Below are 23,784 nucleotides of genomic sequence, written 5' to 3'. Positions count from 1 at the left end.
GTATAATAAATAATAATAAGTACATTTTAGTCACTTTAATGTAATAAATAATATTTTCAACTTCGTGATTTTCAATGCTTAATTTGATATGCATTGCAAGATTAAGGTGAACTCAACGGAATAGGTCTGAATTGCTGTCAATTTTAGCACACTGACTGGTAATGTGTTCTGTTAGGTGGCTTAAATTTGTAATCTTCACTGAGTAAGCTTTCTCTTTCAGCATACACTAGAAAAAGTAAACAAGGGGAGGAAGATCTGACGAATGGGGGGAACACTCCACATGACCTCTTCTCCCAGCCCAGTGAGGAAAACTGTCATTCAACCAATCTCTTACAGCTGCATCCTGCTGAAACTAGTCTGCAAGTCCCTCACCCAAACGCTCAGTTTGAGGCATCAATTTGTCTCAGCGTGTTCAGATAAGTCTCACCCGTTAAATGTTCACCAAAGAAGGAAGAACATGAGCTTTCCACAAACCACTGCATACATCATCTGTTGGGAGCCCTGCTGTTAGGATGGACTCATCCAATGTGGATTGCTTGAGACCAGTATCAAAGATTCTTTTCACTTCACCATTGACATAAAACACAGCTTCATCACTGAACAACACACAGTCTTGAGTGAAATTGGTATTTTCATCCAGTTTATCTGCAAAGCATTCACATCTGCATATGTCTATTGGGATCATCTTCATTTAAGTGACGCAATATCTGTAACTTGTACAGATGAAACCTCTCCTCTGCCCGGATTTTGGTGATGGTTGTCTTTGGAACAGTCAACTCCGTGGATGTCTGATGAAGCAATTTCTTTGGGCTAGCATAAACCTTGGCCAAGACAGCCTCTTTCATTTTTTCTGAAGTCTTTCGTCATCTGGAATGGGGTTTGTCCAACACACAGCCTGTTTTTTTTAAAACTTGCTGATTAATTTTTCCAATGGCAGCAAATCAAATAGGCTGACGATGAGGGTGCCGAAGGTTAAATTCTTCTGCAGTATTGTGATATGGCCATCCTTTTCATCCACTTAAGAATACCAACTCCACTTATTCTTCTTTAGACATAGCCATCGTTCGGTCTGGAAAAAAATTATTAGAAATTATTTTGTTATTTATTTATTAATATTTATTAGAATTCCCTATGTATCCAGTCTTTGTGGACACATGTATAAATTTGAATTTTATCCGTATTTGGTATGGTGAATGGTATGACGTTTTACAGAAATTCATCTTTTTAGAAGGAATAGAATATGTAAAAAGTGGTTTTTTGCTCATTGCTGGTGTAGGTTCACAGCTTTTGGAGTATTCCTGTTCTGATTACACACATTGGTTTTCTTCCTTTGTTTTTGCATCTCTTTTACAATCCTTTGTGTAAATAAGCCCATGAATTATACTACATTTCTTCTTTGAACATTTAAAAACATTTTTCTGAGTTAACCCTGTTGGATAATTAACACGGATGATTGGATTGGGTAAGATTTTTGTAAACAGTCTCCTTAGATGAGGTATGTGTTCCAGATTTTCTACTGAGTCTTATGCTGACTTGTGCTTTTCCGTAATTAAATTTATATGTTTAACTCACTACAGATGTTAATGTCACAATTTTTTGACTCACCACATAGAGCAGGCAGTGAGTTGCAAACAGGCTTTCTTATAAAGACTGCTGAACATTTAAGCTTTCGAAATAGAAGACACACACACACACACACACACACACACACACACGCACAGAAGCACAACTCATACACACATATGGCCAGTCTGTGGTCTGCCATATTTTCATTATGGATAGGGTTGCAAACAATTTGTTCTAGATATTTTCAGAGAAAACTTTTGTAACAGTTTTGCCGGAAATTTTGTCTCATTCATTTTCTTCAGTTATCGCCTCCAGGTATAATAGTTAATATTATTTTTATCCTATCCTCAACAGTGATTCATTTCCACACCATTGTTGCATGCAGACTGTATTTCTACCTCTGTTGATTTAAAATTCTTTCTTACTGCTATAAATACTACACCACCATTTATTTCATAGAGCCCATTGTTTTGGTAACCAGTTATGTTTTCCTCAAAAGCGTCACAGCTAATTTTTTTCAGTTTCAGTGAACTCTCGGTAACGAGTACATTGCTTATGAGGTACATCTCTTTCTATCTTTCAAAGCTTTACCTTCTGAATCATGTACTTTTCTTGCCATTTGTTAGCTGTTCTAACCGATTATTATGATGAATATGACTATGCCTCTGCACCTGTTATTGCCTCAGTTATTGACATTCCTTTGATACTTTTTCCATATAGCTTGTACACTGAACAGTTATGTTGCAGTAAAATAAATGGTCCAGTGCTTGTGCTTTGGTTCTAAAAAAAACTTGCTTGGTTGATGGGGAAGTGGCAGTGCTTTTTCTTTTCTTTGCTGGTGCTTGGGCACCAATGTAAATTCATGTCTTGTTTTACTGTGCACTGAGAAGTAAAAGTATGGCTACAGCAGGAACATAGCTTTATACTTTGTACTGTGGCTGACTTAATGTTCATTCTTATGTTATGTCTTCATTCTAGCTAGTTTTGCTGTCTCTGTAATTGCTTCAGTTTTCCATCATTGATCTTTGCTAAAAAAAAATAAAATAAAATAAAATAAAAAATAAAAAAAAATTGCCAGAAAAAATAAGCTCTCAGGATATTTTTATATTTCACCTACAAGTTCTGTTGGGTAACCTACATATATTTATACTAAAGAGGGCAGTAGTCCATGCAGTTTCTTTTCTCCTCTGGATGCTTGTGGAGTTGAATTCTCAATGCTGATATTTGCATGATTGGTTTGGCATGCACAAAGGGTAGCAAAGATCACTGATGGCCTTTTTTTGTGTTGCACACACTAGTGTCAATGTGATTTCATTCTTGTTATGGTGTGGGTGCTATGTGCAGTCTTCAGAGCGCCCCATGCTTGAACGTGCCCATCTGTACTCAGTAGACAAGCAGCAAGTGTCTATAATACAAGTGGGAAGTGAAAGGTTGCCACAAGAGAGCCCATTGTTTCGTGGTAGGACATCGTCTCTAACAGGTGAGTTATATTTTATTCACATAGTAGACACAATACGTGGGTTACAAGGAAGCAGGTACCACATCTTTCAATTAAATTGAATTGCTTTTAGCACGTTTCCTAAGTTCTTTGCACCGGAATTTCTATGTAAGTATTACACTGCTACAATTGGAAGGTCTTGTATGATAAAGATACTTGGGAATGTGTTTTACCTCTTTTCTATATATTATTTGATGCTTACAATTAATATTTCACACATCACATTCACAATATATCACCTGCATCTTACTGTACTCCCCCCCCCCCCCCCCCCTCCTTTTTTTAAGTATGATGATGAAACCACTGTAACTGAAATAGTAGCTTTGACAGATCTGTCTTTGAGTGTAGCGTGAGCCATTCACTGACATTACTCATGATTAAAAGTTGGTGGCATAAACTAGTACTTAGTTATTTTGGTCCCAAGAATCGTATGTGTGTACAAAAGTTACAGGACAAGTCATAGGTATACAAAAACTGTAGCAGAGGAAAGGTATGATGATAAGCTATACTAATAAAATTATGTAGCGCAGCTCAACAAAAAGTATGTCTAAGTAAAATGTTCTTAATTTTATTCCTAAGTGTCTTGCTGTTTTCAGGAACTGATTGGGATAATTTGTTGTAGAACACACTGCCCATATTTCTTACTCCAGCTAGATCCTTGGCCAGCCTTTTGCACATAAGATGAATGTTTGCACTGGAACATGTATTACCATGGTGAACAGATTTACAAGTTCTTTTAACAGATATCACAGTTTCTGATATATAAATACAGGAAACACTTAATATTCCCACTTCCCTTAATATTGGCTTGGTAGATGTTCATTACCTTTATGAGTCCCTTTTTCATCACAAAAATTTTCCTGTGGACTAACTCCCAAAATGGAATGCTGTAAAGTGTAGTTGAATGGACTACTGCAAAATAAACTGTGTTTAGTGTTTTGATATCACAGGGTCCAAAAAGCGTACCACAGACTGCTCAATATTTTCTGCAGCTTTTTCTCTGTGAATATTCCATTGTAAATTATTGTAGATCTATACCCCAAGAAGTTTAATTTTCTTGACTTGAACTATTGCTTTGTCACTTACTAGTATGGGATCTATACAGGTACGGTGTTTTTTGGAGGCAGCAGTGGTTGTTGTATGATGGTACGCTGTACTGACACCTCTGATGGAAAAATGCTTCAGAATAAATTTTCGAAAAACACCCTCAGAAGAACCTCTTTTAAAAATCAAGCACTGGGAGGCACTGAGTAGTATACATGCAGTTTTGCTTGTATTTAATAGTCTGTTATTATGCAAACAGGAAGTTAGTTTATGTAATGAATTAATTTCTCTCTCATTATTTCAACTGACAGGTTTTGGAAAAGGAGATTTGTATCAGCTGTGCACAGAACAGTCTAGGCTTTAGACAGATTCAGAGGCAGATAATTGATAACAGGAAAAGGAGTGGACTCAGAACTGAGCCTCGAGAGACATCGTGCCTAATCACAGTTTCATTGGACACAATTTTATTAGCATGTGTAAAACTCAAACCGATGTTTTGTAACAATGTATTATTATGGTTTCAAGGAGTGCTATTACATGGTTGTACACTACTTTTTTCAGTATTTCCAACATGGCAGGAAGAATAGTGCCCTGTAGCTGTTAATGTCATTTGTGTCTCCTTTGTTATACAGTGGAGTAACTTTCACAATTCTGAATATATCTGTGACACATCATGTGATAACGAACTATTAATAACTTCACAAAGAAGCTTTATAATTACCACAGCAATATTTTCTATTGAGTATGTTGAATCTAAATATTATTCATAAATTGTCTGTCTCATTTGAGACACCCGCTAAACCCGCTGGGCAGAACAGGTAATAGTATTATGGAAAGGGCCAAGGGCTGAGGCCAATTTCTACTTCTAATTGTCATTTATTGTAATTTAGGAACTCTTTCACGGCTGAAGGCCTCCAACAAGAAATTTTAACGAGATAAAAATCCAATTAAGATAGCAATAAAATAATTTAAGGAAACGACATATGCAAGGTGCAATACCAGTGGCTGAGGTCCACAATCAGACTTCAAAATTTCAAAATATATTACCACAATCATTAAAGGCAGAAGGCTGGAAAGATAAATTTAAAAATTAATATGTAAAATTTTAAGAAACAAACAATAACCAAGAGCCTAAAATTTAAAATAGCCGACAACAGATAGTTAAACACTGGTGGCACTCAGAAGGCCTCCAGGGAGGTCGGTCTGCCCTCGTTCACATAGGTGAGACAGATGGTGAGCCCAACTATACTTGATCCGTCAGAAGCAAACCGAGGGGCAGCCACGGACCGACCAACACAACTTGCTTCCCGTCATTCCGTACATGAGAGCCCCAACCGACAATGTTACAAATGTGATAATCCACAATGGAGTACATATTAGCTGTCAAAATTACACATCATGTTGGACAGTGACAACAGGTGAGGAAAGGATGCTTCCTGAAATTACGTTAGTGGCCAGGGCAGGTAACCGGAACCCTAATGGCCACAAGACAGAAAATGCCACTGGTGCGCTCAAATCAAAGTCGACGAAAATAGTTAATTGCACCACATGGCGTCTAAATCTCAGCAGTAGAACCATTTGGTGTTGCTCACCGGAAAACCTCCCCAACAGCAAACCACCGAAGCGAACCACCACAACATGAATAGATGTGGCTTGGATAGTTGAAACACTACTCACCTTTGACATCCTGAGTCGGCGAACCACGAAGCTCGTTGCGATTGGACAGCTCCACACATGCTCCAACACTGTGCAGGGACTGCCGGTGGCCCCAGCCGACTGCACTGCGCGGAGAACTTCCCTCATCTGCAATAACCAACCGATTCCTCTTACAAGGGAACCTCCCCATCGCACCCCACTCAGATTTAGTTATAAGTTGGCACAGTGGATAGGCCTTGAAAAACTGAACACACATCAATCGAGAAAACAGGAAGAAGTTGTGTGGAACTATGAAAAAAATAAGCAAAATATACAAAAAGAGTAGTGCATGTTTAAGATAGGCAACATCAAGGAGACCGCAGGCTAAGTAGCGACGTGGTCTCGTGGTTAGCGTGAGCAGCTTGGAACGAGAGGTCCTTCGTTCAAGTCTTCCTTCGAGTGAAAAATTTTGTTTCTTAATTTTTGCAGAGTTATGATCTGTCCGTTCATTCATTGACGTCACAGCTCACTGTAATAAGTTTAGTGTCTGTGTTTTGCGACCGCACCGCAAAACCGTGCGATTAGTAGACGAAAGGACGTGCCTCTCCAATGGGAACCGAAAACATTTGATCGCAAGGTCATAGGTCAACCGATTCCTCCACAGAAAAACACGTCTGATACATTGTATACGACACTGGTGACGGCATGTGTGTCACATGACAGGAATTTGTTGTCGACCCATCCAACTTGTACACTTGGCGAATGGGTAAAAAGATTCTTCTACCTCGCCCGATTTAGGTTTTCTTGTGGATGTGGTAATCACTCCCAAAACACTGATGAAAACATAATAGTTTGTCACATAAACTGAAAATAAAAAATTAAACTTTTCGCTCGAGGGAATACTTGAACCAAGGACCTCTCGTTCCGCAGCTACTCACACTAACCACGGGACCACGACGCTCCTGAGTTTGTGTCATCCTTGATGTTGCTTATCTTGCACATGGACTACTCAGTTTATATATTTTGCTCATTTTTTCATAGTTCCACACAACTTCTTCCTCTTTTATCGATTGATGTGTGTTCAGTTTTTCAAGGCCTATCCACTGTGCCAACTTATAACTAAATCTGAGGGAGGTGCGATGGGGAGGTTCCCTTGTTAGAGTGCCAACAACATCAAAACTAATCGTCAGTAGAAATAAGGACAACTACACACACAATCTGACAAACACTTGCACGAAGACCTGAACGATACCCAATGGTAACTACACACACACCAAAACAGATCGGGAGTCGCTGCGCGTGCCTGCGCGCGCGCACACACACACATGACTCATGAATGATCAGTGAGCCCAAATGCATCGTCCGGCAGGACGACTTACTGATGATCCACCAAGACGGTGACCCGGCTCAGGTGATGAGTGGCGGCAACTGTCGGGCAAGCCAATTCGACGCAGGCCTCACTGCTACCCCAACCCGACTGCACTAGCGCCGCTTTGCAGATAGCCGACTCCTGAACGATCAGCGAGCTAAAACAGATCATCCGGTAGAGCGACCAACCGACGATCCACCAAGACTGTGGCCTGGCTCAAGTAATCCATGGCGGCAATGGTCGGGCGAGCCATGTCGATGCAGACCTCACTGCTGCTCCAACCCGACTGCCCAAGTGCCACATTGCCACTCCGACTGGCAGGTTCGGACTGCACTCCAGACCCATTCCAACTGACTGGCAGCCCAAACTCACAACCCAATCCGGCCACCCGAACTGCGACTAACTCCCTTACAACAGTCAATGACCAGGAAGTAATAGCAGTCGAGCAAAGATACTACGAGAGGGGATATATCGATACGCACTGCTAACGCCGCTCACAGTCATGCAAAGCAGCAACTCAGTGGCAGTAGTAATTTAAATTAACGTAGTGAGATGGAAGTATGTTAAAAACAAGGTGTAAAATACATAATGGCGGGAACACGAGCCACGCACGGCTCAACCCCCCCCCCCCCCCCCCCCAATCCCTCTCTCGAACCAAAACCTGGGGGTGATATGCCGAAATAAAATAACTAGCAGCTTCTAAAAAGGCACAAGACAGTGGCCGAGAAAGGCCGTGAGCGAAACACTCGGTCGGACCCATCCCTGCAGAGGAAACACGCCCACTGGCTACCCAACATCCCTGCCCCGGGAAGAGACCGACCTAACTCCGGCAAGACGACCAATTCACAGCCACTGCTAAGCCAGCAACGAAAATAGTGAGATACCCACTCGGACTTCAACAATGTAGAGGAAACATGCCCCAGGCAACCAAACATCCCTACACAGTAGAATACACCGAGCTAAGCCTCACAAGATGACCAAAGTTGGGGTGTCTGTACGAAGCTGACAACCAAAGAGCTACCAGAACTTTAAGACCAGAAGGAAATGTATGAACTTAATGGATTATCAGTGTCCGCACTCAATCCCGCTGACTGTCACCAGGTTGGGTTCCCTTTAGAAGACAAATAATGTCTTCAAGAGCTTTTCAGTAGCCTTACAGGAAACCGAATTGCCACTCCTGTCTCTCCGACAACCGCTGGTGTGACGTCAACCGGCTGACACATGGCAGCGCGCTAACGTGCTACCAGTTCTGGAGCACTGCCCTCAGTCGGTTGATGCTTTACTGCCAACTCATAAACGAGATGGTCTCTTCTCAGCATACCAATACTCGGTCACTGTCTGACTGCCATTATCTTAACACCTGAAACAATACAAACCAAACAATACAATGCCACAGGTACAATAGAAACAGAAGTGAAACTGACCGCAACTAAGTTGGTAAGCCCGAGTGTATCCAGGCTCTGCTACCAGTGAAATGCCCGCTAAACCCACTGGGCAGGACAGGTAATAGGATTGTGGAAACGGCCAAGGACTGAGGTCAGTTTGTGCTTCTAATTGTCATTTATTGTAATTTAGCAACTCTTTTATAGCTGAAGGCCTCCAACAAGAAATCTTAACGAGACAAAAATCCAATTAAGATAGCAATAAAATAATGTAAGGAAACAACATATGCAAGGTGGAATACCAATGGCTGAGGGCCACAAACAAACTTCAAAATATATTACCATAATCTTTAAAGGCAGAAGACTGCAGGGTTTAAGCTTGAAAGATAAATTTAAAAATTAATTTGCAAAATTTTAAGAAACAAGCAATAACCATAAGCCTAAAATTTAAAATAGCTGACAACAGATAACTAAACACCGGTGGCACTCAGAAGGCCTCCAGGGAAGTTGGTCTGCCTTCTGCCCTCGTGAGCCCAACTATACTTGATCCGTCGGAACCCAACCAGGGGGCAGCCATGAACCGACCGACACAACAACTTGCTTCCCATCAATCAGTACATGAGAACCCCAACCGGCAATGTTACAAATGTGATAATCCACAATGGAGTACGTATTAGCTGTCAAAATTACACACCATGTTGGACAGCGACAGCAGATGAGGAAAGGATGCTGCCTGAAATTATGTTAGTGGCCAGGGCAGGTAACAGGAACACTAATGGCCACAAGACAGAAAATTCCACTGGTGCACTCAAATCGTTGTCGACCAAAATAGTTAATTGCACAAAATAGTTAATTGCACTGCATGGCGGCTAAATCACAGCAGTAGAACCACTCGGTGTTGCTCACCAGGAAACCTCCCCAACAGCAAACCACCGAAGCGAACCACCACAACATGAATAGATGTGACTTGGGTATGTGAAACCACTACTCAACTGTGACATCCTGAGTCGGCGAACCACGAAGCTCATAGCGATTGGACAGCTCCACACACACTCCGACACTGTGCAGGGACTGCCAGCGGCCCCAGCCGACTGCACCGTGTGGAGAAGTTCCCTCGTCCGCAACAACCGACCGACTCCCCTCAGAGTGCCAACAACGTCAAAAATAGTCATCAGCAGAAATAAGGACAACTACACACACAACCAGAAAACACTTGCACAAATGTGTCGTTAGGTAGGACGACTGACCGACGATTCACCAAGAGTGTGGCCCGGCTCAGGAGATGCGTGGTGGCAACGGTCAGGCGAGCCAAGTCGACGTAGACCTTACTGCTGCTCCCACCCGACTGCCCTAGTGCCACATTGCCACTCTGACTGGCAGGTTCGGACTGCACTCCAGACGCAGTCCAGCCCGAACTCACAACCGGAACTGGCCATCTGAACTGCTACCATCTCCCTTACGACAGACTAACGACCAGGAAGTAATAGCAGTAGAGCAAAGATACTACGAGAGGGGATGTATCGAAATGCGCTGCTAACGCCGTTCACGGTCAGTCAAAGCAGCAGCTCAGTGACAATACTAATTTAAATTAATGTAGTGAGATGGAAATTCGTTAAAAACAAGGTGTAAAACACATAATGGCGGGTATTCGTGCCACGCATGGCTCATTGTTGACTAAGTGAAATGTTGTGTAAAAGTTTGTCCAGCACAAAGATAACTGAGAGAAGAAATTAATATTTTCTGATTTGTCTTTTTGTGACCTACTTAGGACATCATTGAAATGTCCTGAGAAAATACCTGACATCTTTTTTTAAATTTCTGGCAGCATGACTATTTCCTTTATGAAGATGTATGACTGTGAAGCATAGAGTTCCCTCTATACTCACACTTGAAAAAAAAAACTGTTTTCTTTTGCACTGGGCACAAATTGCTGGCACAAGGATTATTTTTCCTTTGTTATGTTAGGTATGAGAGATTGTGCTGTAGTAGAAGATTTGCGATAGCATTTGTAGTATTTTTACGTTTGTCTTTCTTTGGAAATGATATAGCCAAGATCAGAAATTCAGCCTTCTTGCAGTGCATTTTGCCTGTAGTCTTCATTGTTCAGGTTCTCATAACAGCTCACTTCTACACAAAACCAGTTATTGAGATTGAAATTTTGAAGAGACATATTTATTTCTTCTGTTGAGTTTTATATGAGAGTTGTAACTAGTTTTGGAGTTTTGGGCTACCTGATAGTTACAGGAGTATTCTTGATCTCAAAAAGACCTTCAGTCTTGTCAGGTATGAATTATTAATGTAGAAATTGCTACAGTCTGGATTTAGGGGAAAATTCAACAATTGGTTTCAGTTGTATCTCTCCAACTGAATACAAAGAGTTGTAATCACCTAAAAAAATTTCGAAAGCTTACAGTCAAAAGATGAAGTTAAAAGACAAACCATTCTTGAAGCTCCACCCTTGGTCCACTTGAAGTGGACCACTTCTGTTTATTTTATTTATTCATGATCTCCATCAAAACATTCAGCAAAGTCTACCAACAATGTTTGTAGGTGACAGCAATACACTTTATTCAGATGAATATGCTCATGACCTGCCTGGATAGCTCCATGTTAAAGCACTGCTTCCGAGACTGGGAAGTGCTCTGGCCCCAGATCCAATCTTCCCAGCAGATTGACGATGAGAATTGGTGTTCCAACCACCCTGGATGTGATTCTTTGGTGGTTTCCCACATCACAGTACACAAATACGGGGCTGGCAGTTAAGTCCACTCTTAGTTACACGATTCTCAAACATTTTGCAAACTTGCACTCTCACATGCCATGACACTACAAGGAGACAGTTGCTGTACACATATTATGTCCTGGGGATGGGATGGGATTTTTTGGGGGGGGGGGGGGGTAATGTGTGGTATCAGGAAGGGCATCCAGCCACCCCTTCAACTAACCATGCCAAATCCATTACTAACCATGCTGACCCAGCACCGGTACAGGCCAAAGGCACAAGAAAAAGAACAAGAATCAATGTGCTAATGAACTCCATAACACCTTTTCACAAACGAACTCCAATCTGGTCAGTTGGTTAAACACAATAAAACTGTTACTGAATAAAGCCAAAACTGTATATATAATTTTTCAGCCATAACATACGATTTCATCAAGGCTATATGATATCAGATTTAAAAATGTGCCTATAAACAAAGAGGTAACCACTAGAGAACTATACCCACATGCCAAAGCTGAGTGAACAGCAGTTGCTCTCCATCACTTGCTATCCACATGTTATGACATCATTCACTTTCATTGCTTGAGAAACAGCTGAGTACGACCAAAGAGGCACATAGCCCTTCCCGCTTAGCTCCATCACAGTGCAACATGAGGCCTACAGAAGAGTATCAAACCCGTGCGCACAGACTTTGCAGCCTATGCATGTCCGTGTGGCTATGCGAGCCATGAAGATAGCTGTTTCTGTACATGGTGAAGTGTCTCTCGTCTTTGGCAACTTTTGCCAAGCTGTGCAGAGTTTATTTGGTTTCTCGTCTACTGCAGCCGATTGAACTGCATGGTGATTATTTTCTTACTGTGGTGTGGCAACCACTAAATTCCTCAGAGAGCAGATAGATGACGCTCTACAGTGGTGTATACACAATCTGATCCAAAGTATCGAACACTCCCGTGTAATCTTGAATTGACCACTAGATGTCACAAGAGATGGGTCCACCAGTATATGAGGAGACAGGGCATATTGTGTTGTCAGTAGAAAAGCAATAACAGCAGGACGGGTGTATTATTAGAGCTCAGTTACTTTGAATGTGGACTCGCCATTGGATGTTGATTGAGTAATAAACCCACAAAGGACATTTCAACCTTTCTAAAGCTGGCCGAGTCAACTGTTGGAGGTGTGTTTGTGAAGTGGAAATATGAAGGAAAAACCACAGCTAAACCAAGACCTGGCAGATCTCATGCTGATGGGACTGTCGAGCATTGCATAGGGTGATTGTAAAAAATCACACGGAATTGGCGGAAGGAATCACTTGTGAGTTCCAGAGTGTTACTAGCAGTCAAGCTACAACAGTGAGTGTATGTAGGGAGCTAGGAAGAATGGGATATAATGGTGGAGCAGTTCCTTATAAGCCACACATTTCTGTAGTCAGTGCTAAGCATGCTGGAAGTGGTGCAAAGAGCGACACCACTGGACTATGGAAATTAGCGTTGTGAAATGATGACTCTCACTATACACTGTGAGGCAATCTGATGCAAGGGTTTGGGTTTGTTGAATACTTGGAGAACATTACATGACATCATGTGTAATGTTGATAGTAAATGACGAAGGATGTGGTGGTATGGTATTGGTGGGTGGGGGTTTCATGATTGAAGTGTGGTCCCCTTATTGTGCTTAGGAAAAGACTAAATGTGGAAGGATACAAACATATTTCATGGTGGTGTGTGCTGCATACAGTAGAGGAACAGTTTGGAGACTATAACTGTTTGTATCAGTATGGCAATGCACCTTATCATAAAGCAGCATGTATGGGGCAATGGTTTGTGAAATGAAATGAAATGTGGCTAGGGGCTCCCATCAGGTAGTCCGATGGCCTGGTGCAGGTCTTTTTAGTTGACGCCTCTGTGTTGATGAAGGATGATAAGGTGGTGAAGACAACACAGCACCCAGGCCCTGAGCGGAGGAAATCTCCTACCCAACCAGAAATTGAACCCAGGCATTCTGCTGTGCTGACGAGTCAACTATAGAGGGGGACTGTAGACAATAACATTCCAGCAATGAACTGGCCTGCCCAGAGTTCTGACCTGAACCCAACAGTACACTTTTGAGATGAGTTAGAACGTTGCTTTCACTCCAGACCTGACCTTCCAACATCATTACCTTCTCTTGTTTTGGCTGTTGAGGAAGAATGGTCACTGCCATTCCTCTACAGACAGTCAGACACTTCATCTAAAGTGTCACCAGCAGAGTTCAAGCCATCATAAAGGCAAAGGGTGGACACATCCCATATTCATTTCTACTAATGGGTGCCTACATACTTTAGATGAGATAGGGTATATAAAAAAGTTAGTAATAGATGGAGCAGTTGGAGCTATGCATTTAACCCTTGAACAGGTGTGCCAATTTTCATAACACGAGCATGTGCGCAATGTACTTTTTACACATGTAAAGAACAGCATCTTTATGTTACCAAGGTAGACATATAAGAGTAAAATCATAGTTTCGTCGAAGTTTAATTAAACAGCAATAAAATAAAATTATATAATACCAGCTAAAGCAGAAGTGCTGGCAACGGACATTTGTTACCCCACAGTAATGACCCACTCCAGGCATCAGAGCCCACCCAGCTGCTTAGTCTATTACTAATTGTCTTGTGGTCAACTGCCACACTGTGGGATTGTGCTGCTAGCTCATAATCTGGGTCATTTTCTTTCGAAGATAGTAAATTTTTTCTGATCTAGCTCACTGTTGATTTTATATTACTGTTGCTCGCTTGACTGTATGACAACACAACTTATCACTGTGTAAGCTGAAGCAATAATGAAGGAATAAGTATGGGCTGCCCTTTGTGAAACAACAGTGAAATGCTGAAAAACAATTTTACTTGTGTTTGGCGTACTATACAGGGTGGTCCATTGGTCATTACTGGGCCAAATATCTCAGGAAATAAGCGTCAAACGAAAAAACTACAAAGAACGAAACCGTTCGACCTACGGCAGCACTATCTAGTGGGCCAACCATAACACCATCTGGTTTCCCCCTTCAAGCTAGATGAGTTTCGTTCTTTGTAGTTTTTTCGTTTGATGCTTATTTTGTGAGATATTTGGCCCGGTCACTATCAATGGACAACCCTGTATAAATAGGTGTGCTCACTTGTGGGTTAATGATGTAAGTAAGTTATGTGATACTGAAACACTAAAATGTGGATGCTTTGTAATTGTATATTCAGTACTGTCATATACTGCATTCCATTTTGGCGTGTCTCACACAGATATTTACTATCATAAGAAAATACTCAAATAATGAGAGAAGTGCCTCTCCCCTCAACCACTAAGCACCTATTTACGGAGGTCAGTGCCCTGCCAGTGTCTTATGTTTATGTACGTGAAACAGTGCTTTTTATTCATGAAAATGTACGTACTTTACAAAAAATAAAGATATCTACCATCATCAGACCCGTAACTCCAATGATATATCTATAATTAGTCAACAGCTACATGTAAGGCACATGGGAGTCCTTCTATACAACAAGCTACCTGAAAGCCTAAAGTCGATTAGATGAAGATTCAGGCCAAAAGTAAAAATGTTACTTCAGATGAACTGCCTCTATACAGTGCAAAAATTTATGAATACCAGTCTAAAATAACCAAGTTAAATACACTGACTGACAAAAAAATTGAAGCACCCAGAAAAAATATCAGATGTCAGTTAACTTTGAACACATACACACCATTGGTAGGTTGTAAATGATTTGGTTTGCAATTATTTGTGACAGATGGGATGGCCACCATTGATGTTTAGTGTTGTTCTTGGTAGGGTATACAAGGGTTGTTAGTACCACCAGATGTTGAATGATCACTGAAAAACACAGATGTGCCACATACTCGTGTGAGACAGCTTTATCAGCATGCTAGAGACTCTGAATGGGCCTCGCCAGTCTCCATTTGGCTGGTTGGTTGAATCAAATAATATCCGGATTTGTGTGATACTCAGATTTGACAATGGCCTAATGTTCAACTGCATGGGAACATGAGGGCAGGTATACTTGTAATCAAAGGTCTGGTTGACCACGTCTGACCACCACAAGGAAGGATCACTGTATTGGCACCGAGCACCATATAACAGCTTCACATGTGTACATATCCGAGAACAAGTAATGGACTTCCTGCAATATTCTGTGTCAACCTGCACCACTGGTCAAAGACTAGTGCAGCCAGATTAGGGCATTACCATCCCACGAGTAGGCCACCATTAACACCACAACCCAAATGGCTGCATTTGGAGTGGTGCCATTACTGGAAAGCATGGACTGCTGATGAATGGTATCATATTGTGTTCAGCAATGAACGTGGTTCTGCACTACCGTAGATGACCATCTTCAGCGAGTACAGCGATGACCTGGAGAGGCCCTGCTCTCCCAATGCTTTGGAGAGGCATAGTAGTTTTACTTCTGGCATCATGGTATGGGGAACTGTCAGGTATGACTTCAGGTCACCATTGGTAGTGATTGAGGGAACCCTGTTGGCACAACAGCACATCAAGGACCTTCTACATCCTCATGTCTTACCTCTGATGTGACAATATTGTTGTGCCGTTTTTTCAGCAGGATGGTGCTCATGCAGCCAGCATTATTCCAGATCTGGTCCTGTTAGTACATGTGTGGGACCAGCTCACATGACAAGCCAATTCCGGTGCAGGTTTCCAGGATACGAAGGACCAGTTACAACGGTTATGGGCCAACTTGCCTCAGGAGATAATACAGTGACATTATGACAATCTTCGTAACAGAATCAGAGTGTCTATGCAGGCCAGAGGGGGTTCAATATTATACTGATAAGTTGGCTCATACTACCAAGTTCTTTGTAAATGTGACTCGATTTTGTAATCACTGAAATAGCTTCACATACCCTCTAAACCCATCACGTTGCATTTTGTTTCCTCCTTCCCTTCTGGCTGACTCACTTTTTTGTCAGGCAGTGTATTTTTGTACTGTACCATAAGTTTATAGCTGACTTACTTCATTTTACAGATATAGCTGTTCTTTCTTCTTGCTATGAATCAATTATAAAATTTATACAAATTATAATTGTGACTTGTCCAATATTCACGACTAACAACACACAACAGAATATCTGGAATCAATAAAAATCAAATCAAGTGTTCATTTTTTAATATGGATGTTATGTATACACAGTGAAAGGGGAATGTTTTGTTACCTTCCTTTACTATGGAGAAATTCTTTTCTTTCAAGTGTCTTACAAGTGCTGTTTCTCAAGAAGACAATGAAACTTTTTTGATCCATGTTGGATTTCCATCTAACTGGGAAGTTCATTCTCTATAGTCACTTTTTCTGTAAAGTACTTCTCATTCACCTGGATGGTGGTAACCAAAAACAGGAAAGGAAGAGGAGATTAAGACATTATTTGTGTGTGTGTGTGTGTGTGTGTGTGTGTGTGTGTGTGTGTGTGTGTGTGTGTGTGAATTTAAATGATAAATTAATTCCATTTTGTTGTAATGAGTGGAAATGGACCTTTTTTTCCAGAGTGACAAATGATTTACTTTACTCATAAGTTCTGAATAAAGGTAAGTATATTAGTAAAATGTCTTTTTACATGGTTGCAGATAGAGATCAGTGCCCAGAAAGGCCTCAAAGACCCTCAAAAACTGAGGAAGTTTATAGCAACGTGGAGAAAGAAAACGGAGAATCTGGTTATCCCAGTACACTCTCGAAAGGAAATGACGTCAGTCTCCACAGTGACCCATGTAAGCAAGTATTCTGTGCATTCACATTTCATTACATTTTCTGTGACTATTGCAAGCAGAGAGGTTATATAATTGTCTGATTTATATGACATTACAGCAGTGTTATACGAAAAAGAGAGATTTCACTTGTAACTAGGATGCTCACTATGAAACCCAGCCATTGCTACCATTTTAAAAGTGTGTGAGATCTCTCAGCTCAACTCCAAATCAGTTAAACTGAAATCTTTCTTCTGCTACCACCTGTTGATTTTCAAGCGTTATAGAGAGAGGTAGGAATGCAAGACTGATTACCCCTCATAATCTATATTTTATGTAACATAATATGGGAAAGCAGAAAACTTAACACACATTCTCCTGGAACTGTGCCACTGAGCCCAATAGCTGAGCAGAAAGCAGCTTTCTTTTCTTATCTGAACAAGAACACAAGTCTAAAACTGAGCTACAGTATGTAACAGCAGTTTATGAGCCTATACACCATTTGACACCTTGTCTACACAACTACAGTGTATAATGTGAGCTTATGAGCCTCTACACCATTTGACACCTCCCATACACAGCATGTAGTTGTCTTTTTATGATTCAGTTAAGTTTATCTATGAGCATTTGCGTTAATATTAGATAATTTGTAACAATAATGGAAATTCCTCAATGGAATAGTATGTAAAATAAGGGAAAACACCCATACAGTTAAGTGAACAGATGTGTGGAACATTAGGAACACATAACGGAAAGCAGCATTCACTCTAGCTTTTGATCTCTTTCTAATTTTGTTGTAAACATAACATTCCCACAGCCACAGTGAGACTGATTATTGATTATCTATTATTGAAAGCAGTTGCCTCACTGATGAAGGTGGGGAGGGGGTAGGGATGAACACATGAGGTATGGATGGGGTAGTGGGGTAAAGTGAGGCAAGTCTTTTGACAAATGACTCTGTGGCTGCATAGTAAGACGAAAGGAGTTCATAATGTAGGGCATCTACATCTACATCTACATCTACAGCCATACTCCGCAAGCCACCTGACGGTGTGTGGCGGAGGGTACCTTGAGTACCTCTATCGGTTCTCCCTTCTATTCCAGTCTCGTATTGTTCGTGGAAAGAAGGATTGTCGGTATGCCTCTGTGTGGGCTCAAATCTCTCTGATTTTATCCTCATGGTCTCTTCGCGAGATATACATAGGAGGGAGCAATATACTGCTTGACTCTTCGGTGAAGGTATGTTCTCGAAACTTTGACAAAAGCCCGTACCGAGCTACTGAGCGTCTCTCCTGCAGAGTCTTCCACTGGAGTTTATCTATCATCTCCGTAACGCTTTCGCGATTACTAAATGATCCTGTAACGAAGCGCGCTGCTCTCCGTTGGATCTTCTCTATCTCTTCTATCAACCCTATCTGGTACGGATCCCACACTGCTGAGCAGTATTCAAGCAGTGGGTGAACAAGCGTACTGTAACCTACTTCCTTTGTTTTCGGATTGAATTTCCTTAGGATTCTTCCAATGAATCTCAGTCTGGCATCTGCTTTACCGACAATCAACATTATATGATCATTCCATTTTAAATCACTCCTAATGCGTACTCCCAGATAATTTATGGTATTAACTGCTTCCAGTTGCTGACCTGCTATTTTGTAGCTAAATGATAAAGGATCTATCTTTCTGTGTATTCGCAGCACATTACACTTGTCTACATTGAGATTCAATTGCCATTCCCTGCACCATGCGTCAATTCGCTGCAGATCCTCCTGCATTTCAGTACAATTTTCCATTGTTACAACCTCTCGATACACCACAGCATCATCTGCAAAAAGCCTCAGTAAACTTCCGATGTCATCCACCAGGTCATTTATGTATATTGTGAATAGCAACGGTCCTATGACACTCCCCTGCGGCACACCTGAAATCACTCTTACTTCGGAAGACTTCTCTCCATTGAGAATAACATGCTGCGTCCTGTTATCTAGGAACTCCTCAATCCAATCACACATATGAGAGATATAGGCACATAAGAGATATGGAGGGTGGGGGAGGGAAGATAGGGAGGGAAAAAGGAGAGGAGGCTGGGGATGAAAAGGGTAACTGACATGGAAGAGAGAAAAATGGAGAGGGGTGGAAAAGGGAGGGGGGAATAAATGAAGAAAGGAAGAAAGGACTGAAGAGAGAGGGGGGAGGGAGATAATGCATGTGCTTGATGCGGGGGGGGGGGGGGGGGAGTGGTGGGAGAAGGCAGTACACGATCTGGATGGGGAAGGAGTGATGTGGACATAAGAGATGAGGGGCAAGGTAAGATGAGGCAGTGGTAAACAGGTCAGCTGGGATTCAGGCCAGGACGATTGTAAGGGCACGGGATATGCTGTAGAGGCAATTTCCACCCGCTACGTTCAGAGAAACTTGTGCTGGAAGGGAGTATCCAAATGGCCCACATTGTGAAGCAGCTGTTGAAGTCACTTATGTTGTGGTGAGTAGCATGTTTGACAACTGGATGGTCAGACTCATGGTTCACCACAGTTGGAAGGTGGCCAATCATGTGAGTAGATGGGTGGTTACTTGTTACACCTACATAGAATTATGTGGGTAATTGCAGCAAGCTGATATATAACGTGGTTACTTTCACATGTGGCCCTGTCCTTTATTGGGTTCAAAATGCCTGTGAATGGACTGCGGTAGGAGTGGTGGATGAATATGTCGTACGGAGCAGGTCTTTCACGTGAACCGACCACAAAGGAATAACCCATGGAGTGCAGGATTTGGAGCAGGGTTTGAATAGGATGAACAAGAATGTATGGTTGGGTGGGCAGCGGAACACTACTATAGTTAATGTGGACAGGATTTTGGATAGGATATCGCTCATCTCAGGGATTGTCAAAAGGTGAGTGAAGCCCTGGTGAAGGACGTGGTTGAGCTTTTCGAGGCCAGGATGATACTCGGTGACCAGAGGAGTGCTGGTAGGTGGCTGGTTGATAGAGTTACTGGTGTCAGAGGAGCAAATGGCATGGGAGAGTTGTTTATGGATGAGCTGGATAGAATATTGTCTGTCAGTAAAGGCTCTGGAAAGGTTATCAGTATACAAGTCAGATCCTGTTATTTGAGGATTCATTATCCGCATTTTCTCGTATGTGCAGTTTTAGTTTTAAGTCTAGTGCTGCCAGCTGTTAACAGTAGGGTGAAGTAGTGCATTAGCACATCTGAACACGCATCTTCTTTCATATTTGTTGAGAGAGAGATTATCAGCTCAGGTCAGTAGAGCAGCGAAGTTGCACTTGACAGGGTCTGTTTTTAAAATGTTGGGTAAAAGGAAAGAAAGTAGTGCCTGTCAAGGGAAAGAAATGTGTATGAAGGTTGTATTCATTAGGAACAAAGCTAGAACTTTAGTAGATTGCTGTGAGAAAGATGAGCATACTGTTGACATTCTATGTGCTTTGGGACTTAGTCAATCCACTGTGAGAACTATTTGTGATAATGCGGAATCAGTTCAAAAAACTGTTCCATCTTCAACTAACTTAAGTGTGATTAGAGTGCCCAAATCTTGCTTGGAGGCAATAGAAAGAATGAAAAAAAATGCTGTCACTGGATTGAGCACAACAACCAACAATACTTGCCTCTCTCTGGAGATGCTATTCAAGCTAAAGCTGAGAGCTTGTATGTAGATTTAATGAAAGAAGGGGGCAATTCAGCACCTTTCTTGGTCAACTGAGGCTGGTTTTATCAGGTCAAGCATCATTTTGGCTTTCACAATATTAAAATGACAGGAGAGGCAGCTGTTGCAGACGAAGTTTGAGATAAAGAATTTAAAAAGAGGTCTAAAAAAATTATGTCAAAAAAATGCTAAGCAGGTTCTCAACCTTGATGAAAGGTGTTTATTTTGGAAATGAATGCCTAGCTGTGTGTTCATTCGTATTGAAGAAAATTCAACACCTGGACTTAAGATTGTCAAGGACCAATGTACCCTTTTCAGAGGAAATGATGCAGGCAATTGCAAATTAAAACCCATTATGATCTACCACTCTCAAAATCTTAAGAGCACTTGTAACAAGAGCAGGCTGAGAGTTCATTGGAAATGGAATAAAAATGGTTGGATGCTGCTGCTATTTTCAGTGACTGTTTTGTTAATGAACCGAATAGAGAACTGAGGACGTACTGTGAGGGGGGGGGGGGGGGGGGGGAATCTCTTTAAGAATTCTTCTCTGTCTTCGTTGATAATGTTTCCAGCCAACCACTTATGATTATTGAGTCAGACAAGAACAAGTCCTGTGTCTGTCACTGAACACTACATCCATCCTGCAACCCATGGACTAAGGATTTTGTCTACATTTGAGGCATACTACCTGCATAAAACTTTATCCAATCTCAAATAAGAATGTGGTTCGAATGACAAACTTGCCATCAAGATTTTTGGTGACTTTAATATCAAGATGGTGATTGATGTTAGTAGAGAGTTACATTTGACGTCACTCCAAAATGTATGAATGGTGTACGGAGGAAGCTGTGGCCCAATTCTGTGTCAGTACTTGAAGATGAAGTGAACTGTGACTCACAATTACAGCAAGAGAAATTGTGGATATGGCATTGGTAAATTCACTGATTTTGATGAAGAGCTGTTGTGACCTCCTAAACTATCATTCTGAGGATCTGAGCAATGAAGATTTTATAGTTTTCAGTGAGAACAGTAATGAAGCATAAACAGAAGTTGAGGAAGTTCAGCCTGTTAGAAAGCTGACTCCGAAGAAAATGGATGAGGCCTTCAGCATGATCAATGAAGCTGAACATTCTCTTAAGTGTTATGAAGAGTTTCATAATCAACTGGCAAAGAAGACCATACAGCTGCCAAACATTTCAGCAAAACAGTGTGGCCCTTCGAATGAATGTCCAGCGCCTAGGAAGAACAGTTCGGTTACACAGGATTTGCATGTTAGAAACCCATCACGGAAGCTTAACTGACTATGGTACCATCACATTCTTCAAATGTAGATGATCCAGAGGCTATTTAGAATGTAGAGGGACTTAATGAAAATGATTGTAGTATATTATCATATGTTTCAGTATTAAATTTTAATTTGTATGAATTTTGCATTAAAATCCATTTGAGGAAGATGAAAGTGGTGATTTTTGGTACAAATACTAAGAAATTTGGTTATTTTAGACTTAATATGTGAGTAAACAAGAGCCTACCCCATATTTTACACATAAAATGGCTCTCAGTTTATGCGAATTCGGTATGCTCGGTGATTTTGTGGAACAGGACTATCATGTGTAATGAGATTTACCTATGTTTCGACAACTCCTGCTGTGCCCTGGAGATGCGGTATCAGTGGGTGGCGAGGCTGTTAAGGAAGCCACTTCTTGACATAGAATGAATGACACCTATCAAAGTGGAGGTACTGTTGATGCTTGACGTGCTTGATATGAACAGAAATATTAATGGAACCATCCAAGAAGCGGAGATCAACATCTGGGAAGGTAGCTCATTTAGTTGAGATGCACTGGTGATGATGATCATCAGCACCTGTACAAATTCCCTATACTTTTCACTGTCTAGTCTCACCACTTTCCCAGATGATGATGAAAGGATGAGGACAACACAAACAACTAGTCCCCGAGCAGAGAAAATCCACAATCTGGCCGGGAATCAAACCTGGGATCCCATGCTCTAGAGGCAGCAATGATAGCCACTAGCCCACAAGCTGCAGATGGATAAAGACTGGGTGAAGCAGATTTGGGAGTAGGTATTGTTATGGAGGAAAGGGAAGGGTTGTCCTTATGCTGAGTCCAAAACATTAAAATGCTGTCAATGGATCTGAATCAGACAGTGGGTTTTGGGTGTCCGACTGCCAAAGGAAGGATTCCTGGCTATTTGAAAGCGCTTCTCCTCCAATGCCCCTCACCCTCGCTCCGTAGCTCTTATATGCTCTACCCTCTGAACTCCTTTCATCTCACTGTGCAGCCACTGAGTCATAAAGACCTGTCTCACTTTATCCTGCTCCCCTTCCTTGCCTCATGCATTCCTCCCTACCCTTTCCCTGTCTGATTTCAGTAACCAATAGTTAATTATCAGTCTTGGTGTGGCTGCAAAAGTGCACATCTGGGTGTCTGTGAAGGTATGTGTATACTTTTACTAGAAAAATAGCAAGAGCTCAAAAGTTAGTGTGAGAACTGTTTTGTTTTGTGTGTTTCTATGCTCCACAAATCAGTCTGGTATAGGTGAGTGATTGCCATTTCCTTATTTTGTGTATTAGATAATATGATAACTCATTTGATATTGAGTTTAATAAGCAAAAGGAGAAAATATAAAAATGCATCAAATGAAGCAGCAAAAGGGAGTACATAAGTCTAGGAAATGAGACTGACATGACAGAAAGTGCAAAATGGCAAGTATGGTTGGAGGACAAATGCAAGGCTGTATAAGCGTGGCTGACTACGGAAAAGATAGATGCCGCCTATAGGAAAATAAGAGAGACACATGGAGAAGTGAGAAGCTTCTGTGTGAATATGGAGATCTCAGATCCAAAGCCAGGACTATTCAAAGAAGGAAAAGGTGAAATGGATATATACAAAGGCTGTATAAGAGAAATGGACTTCGAGGCAATGTTAGAGAAAGGGAAGAGAAAATACATGAAGATGGAATGGGGGAGAGAGTATTGCAAGAGGGATTTGACAGAGCACCAAACTGCCCAAGTCAAAGCAAGACCACTGGAGTCGATAACACTGTCAGAATGATTGAGATCCTTGAAAGAACGAGCCATGACAAAACTATTCCACCATCCCTGTATGCAAGATGTGTCAGACAGGTGAAACTCACCCACACTTCCAGAGA

At 41.5% G+C, this 23,784-nt stretch overlaps 1 protein-coding gene across 7 annotated transcripts in view; it reads left to right on the top strand.

Annotated features, from left to right (window-relative positions):
* LOC126092496 (rho GTPase-activating protein 17-like) overlaps positions 1–23,784 on the top strand; it is a 313,454-nt gene that overhangs the window by 278,085 nt on the left and 11,585 nt on the right. For 5 of the 7 annotated variants that reach the window (XR_007521344.1, XM_049908117.1, XM_049908116.1 and 2 more), the window contains exons 14-15: positions 2,911–3,046; positions 16,836–16,976. Coding sequence is in view for 5 of the 7 variants with exons in the window: in XM_049908117.1 (XP_049764074.1) it covers positions 2,911–3,046; positions 16,836–16,976 (277 nt within the window). In the remaining 2 variants the exon portion in view is untranslated. The remainder of the gene's footprint in view (positions 1–2,910; positions 3,047–16,835; positions 16,977–23,784) is intronic. The other 2 variants (XR_007521345.1, XM_049908118.1) reach the window with 1 other exon arrangement.

The sequence above is a fragment of the Schistocerca cancellata genome, chromosome 7 (genome assembly GCF_023864275.1).
Source record: "Schistocerca cancellata isolate TAMUIC-IGC-003103 chromosome 7, iqSchCanc2.1, whole genome shotgun sequence".
NCBI classification, from domain to species: Eukaryota; Metazoa; Arthropoda; class Insecta; order Orthoptera; family Acrididae; genus Schistocerca; species Schistocerca cancellata.
This window is presented reverse-complemented; position numbering and strand designations above follow the sequence as displayed.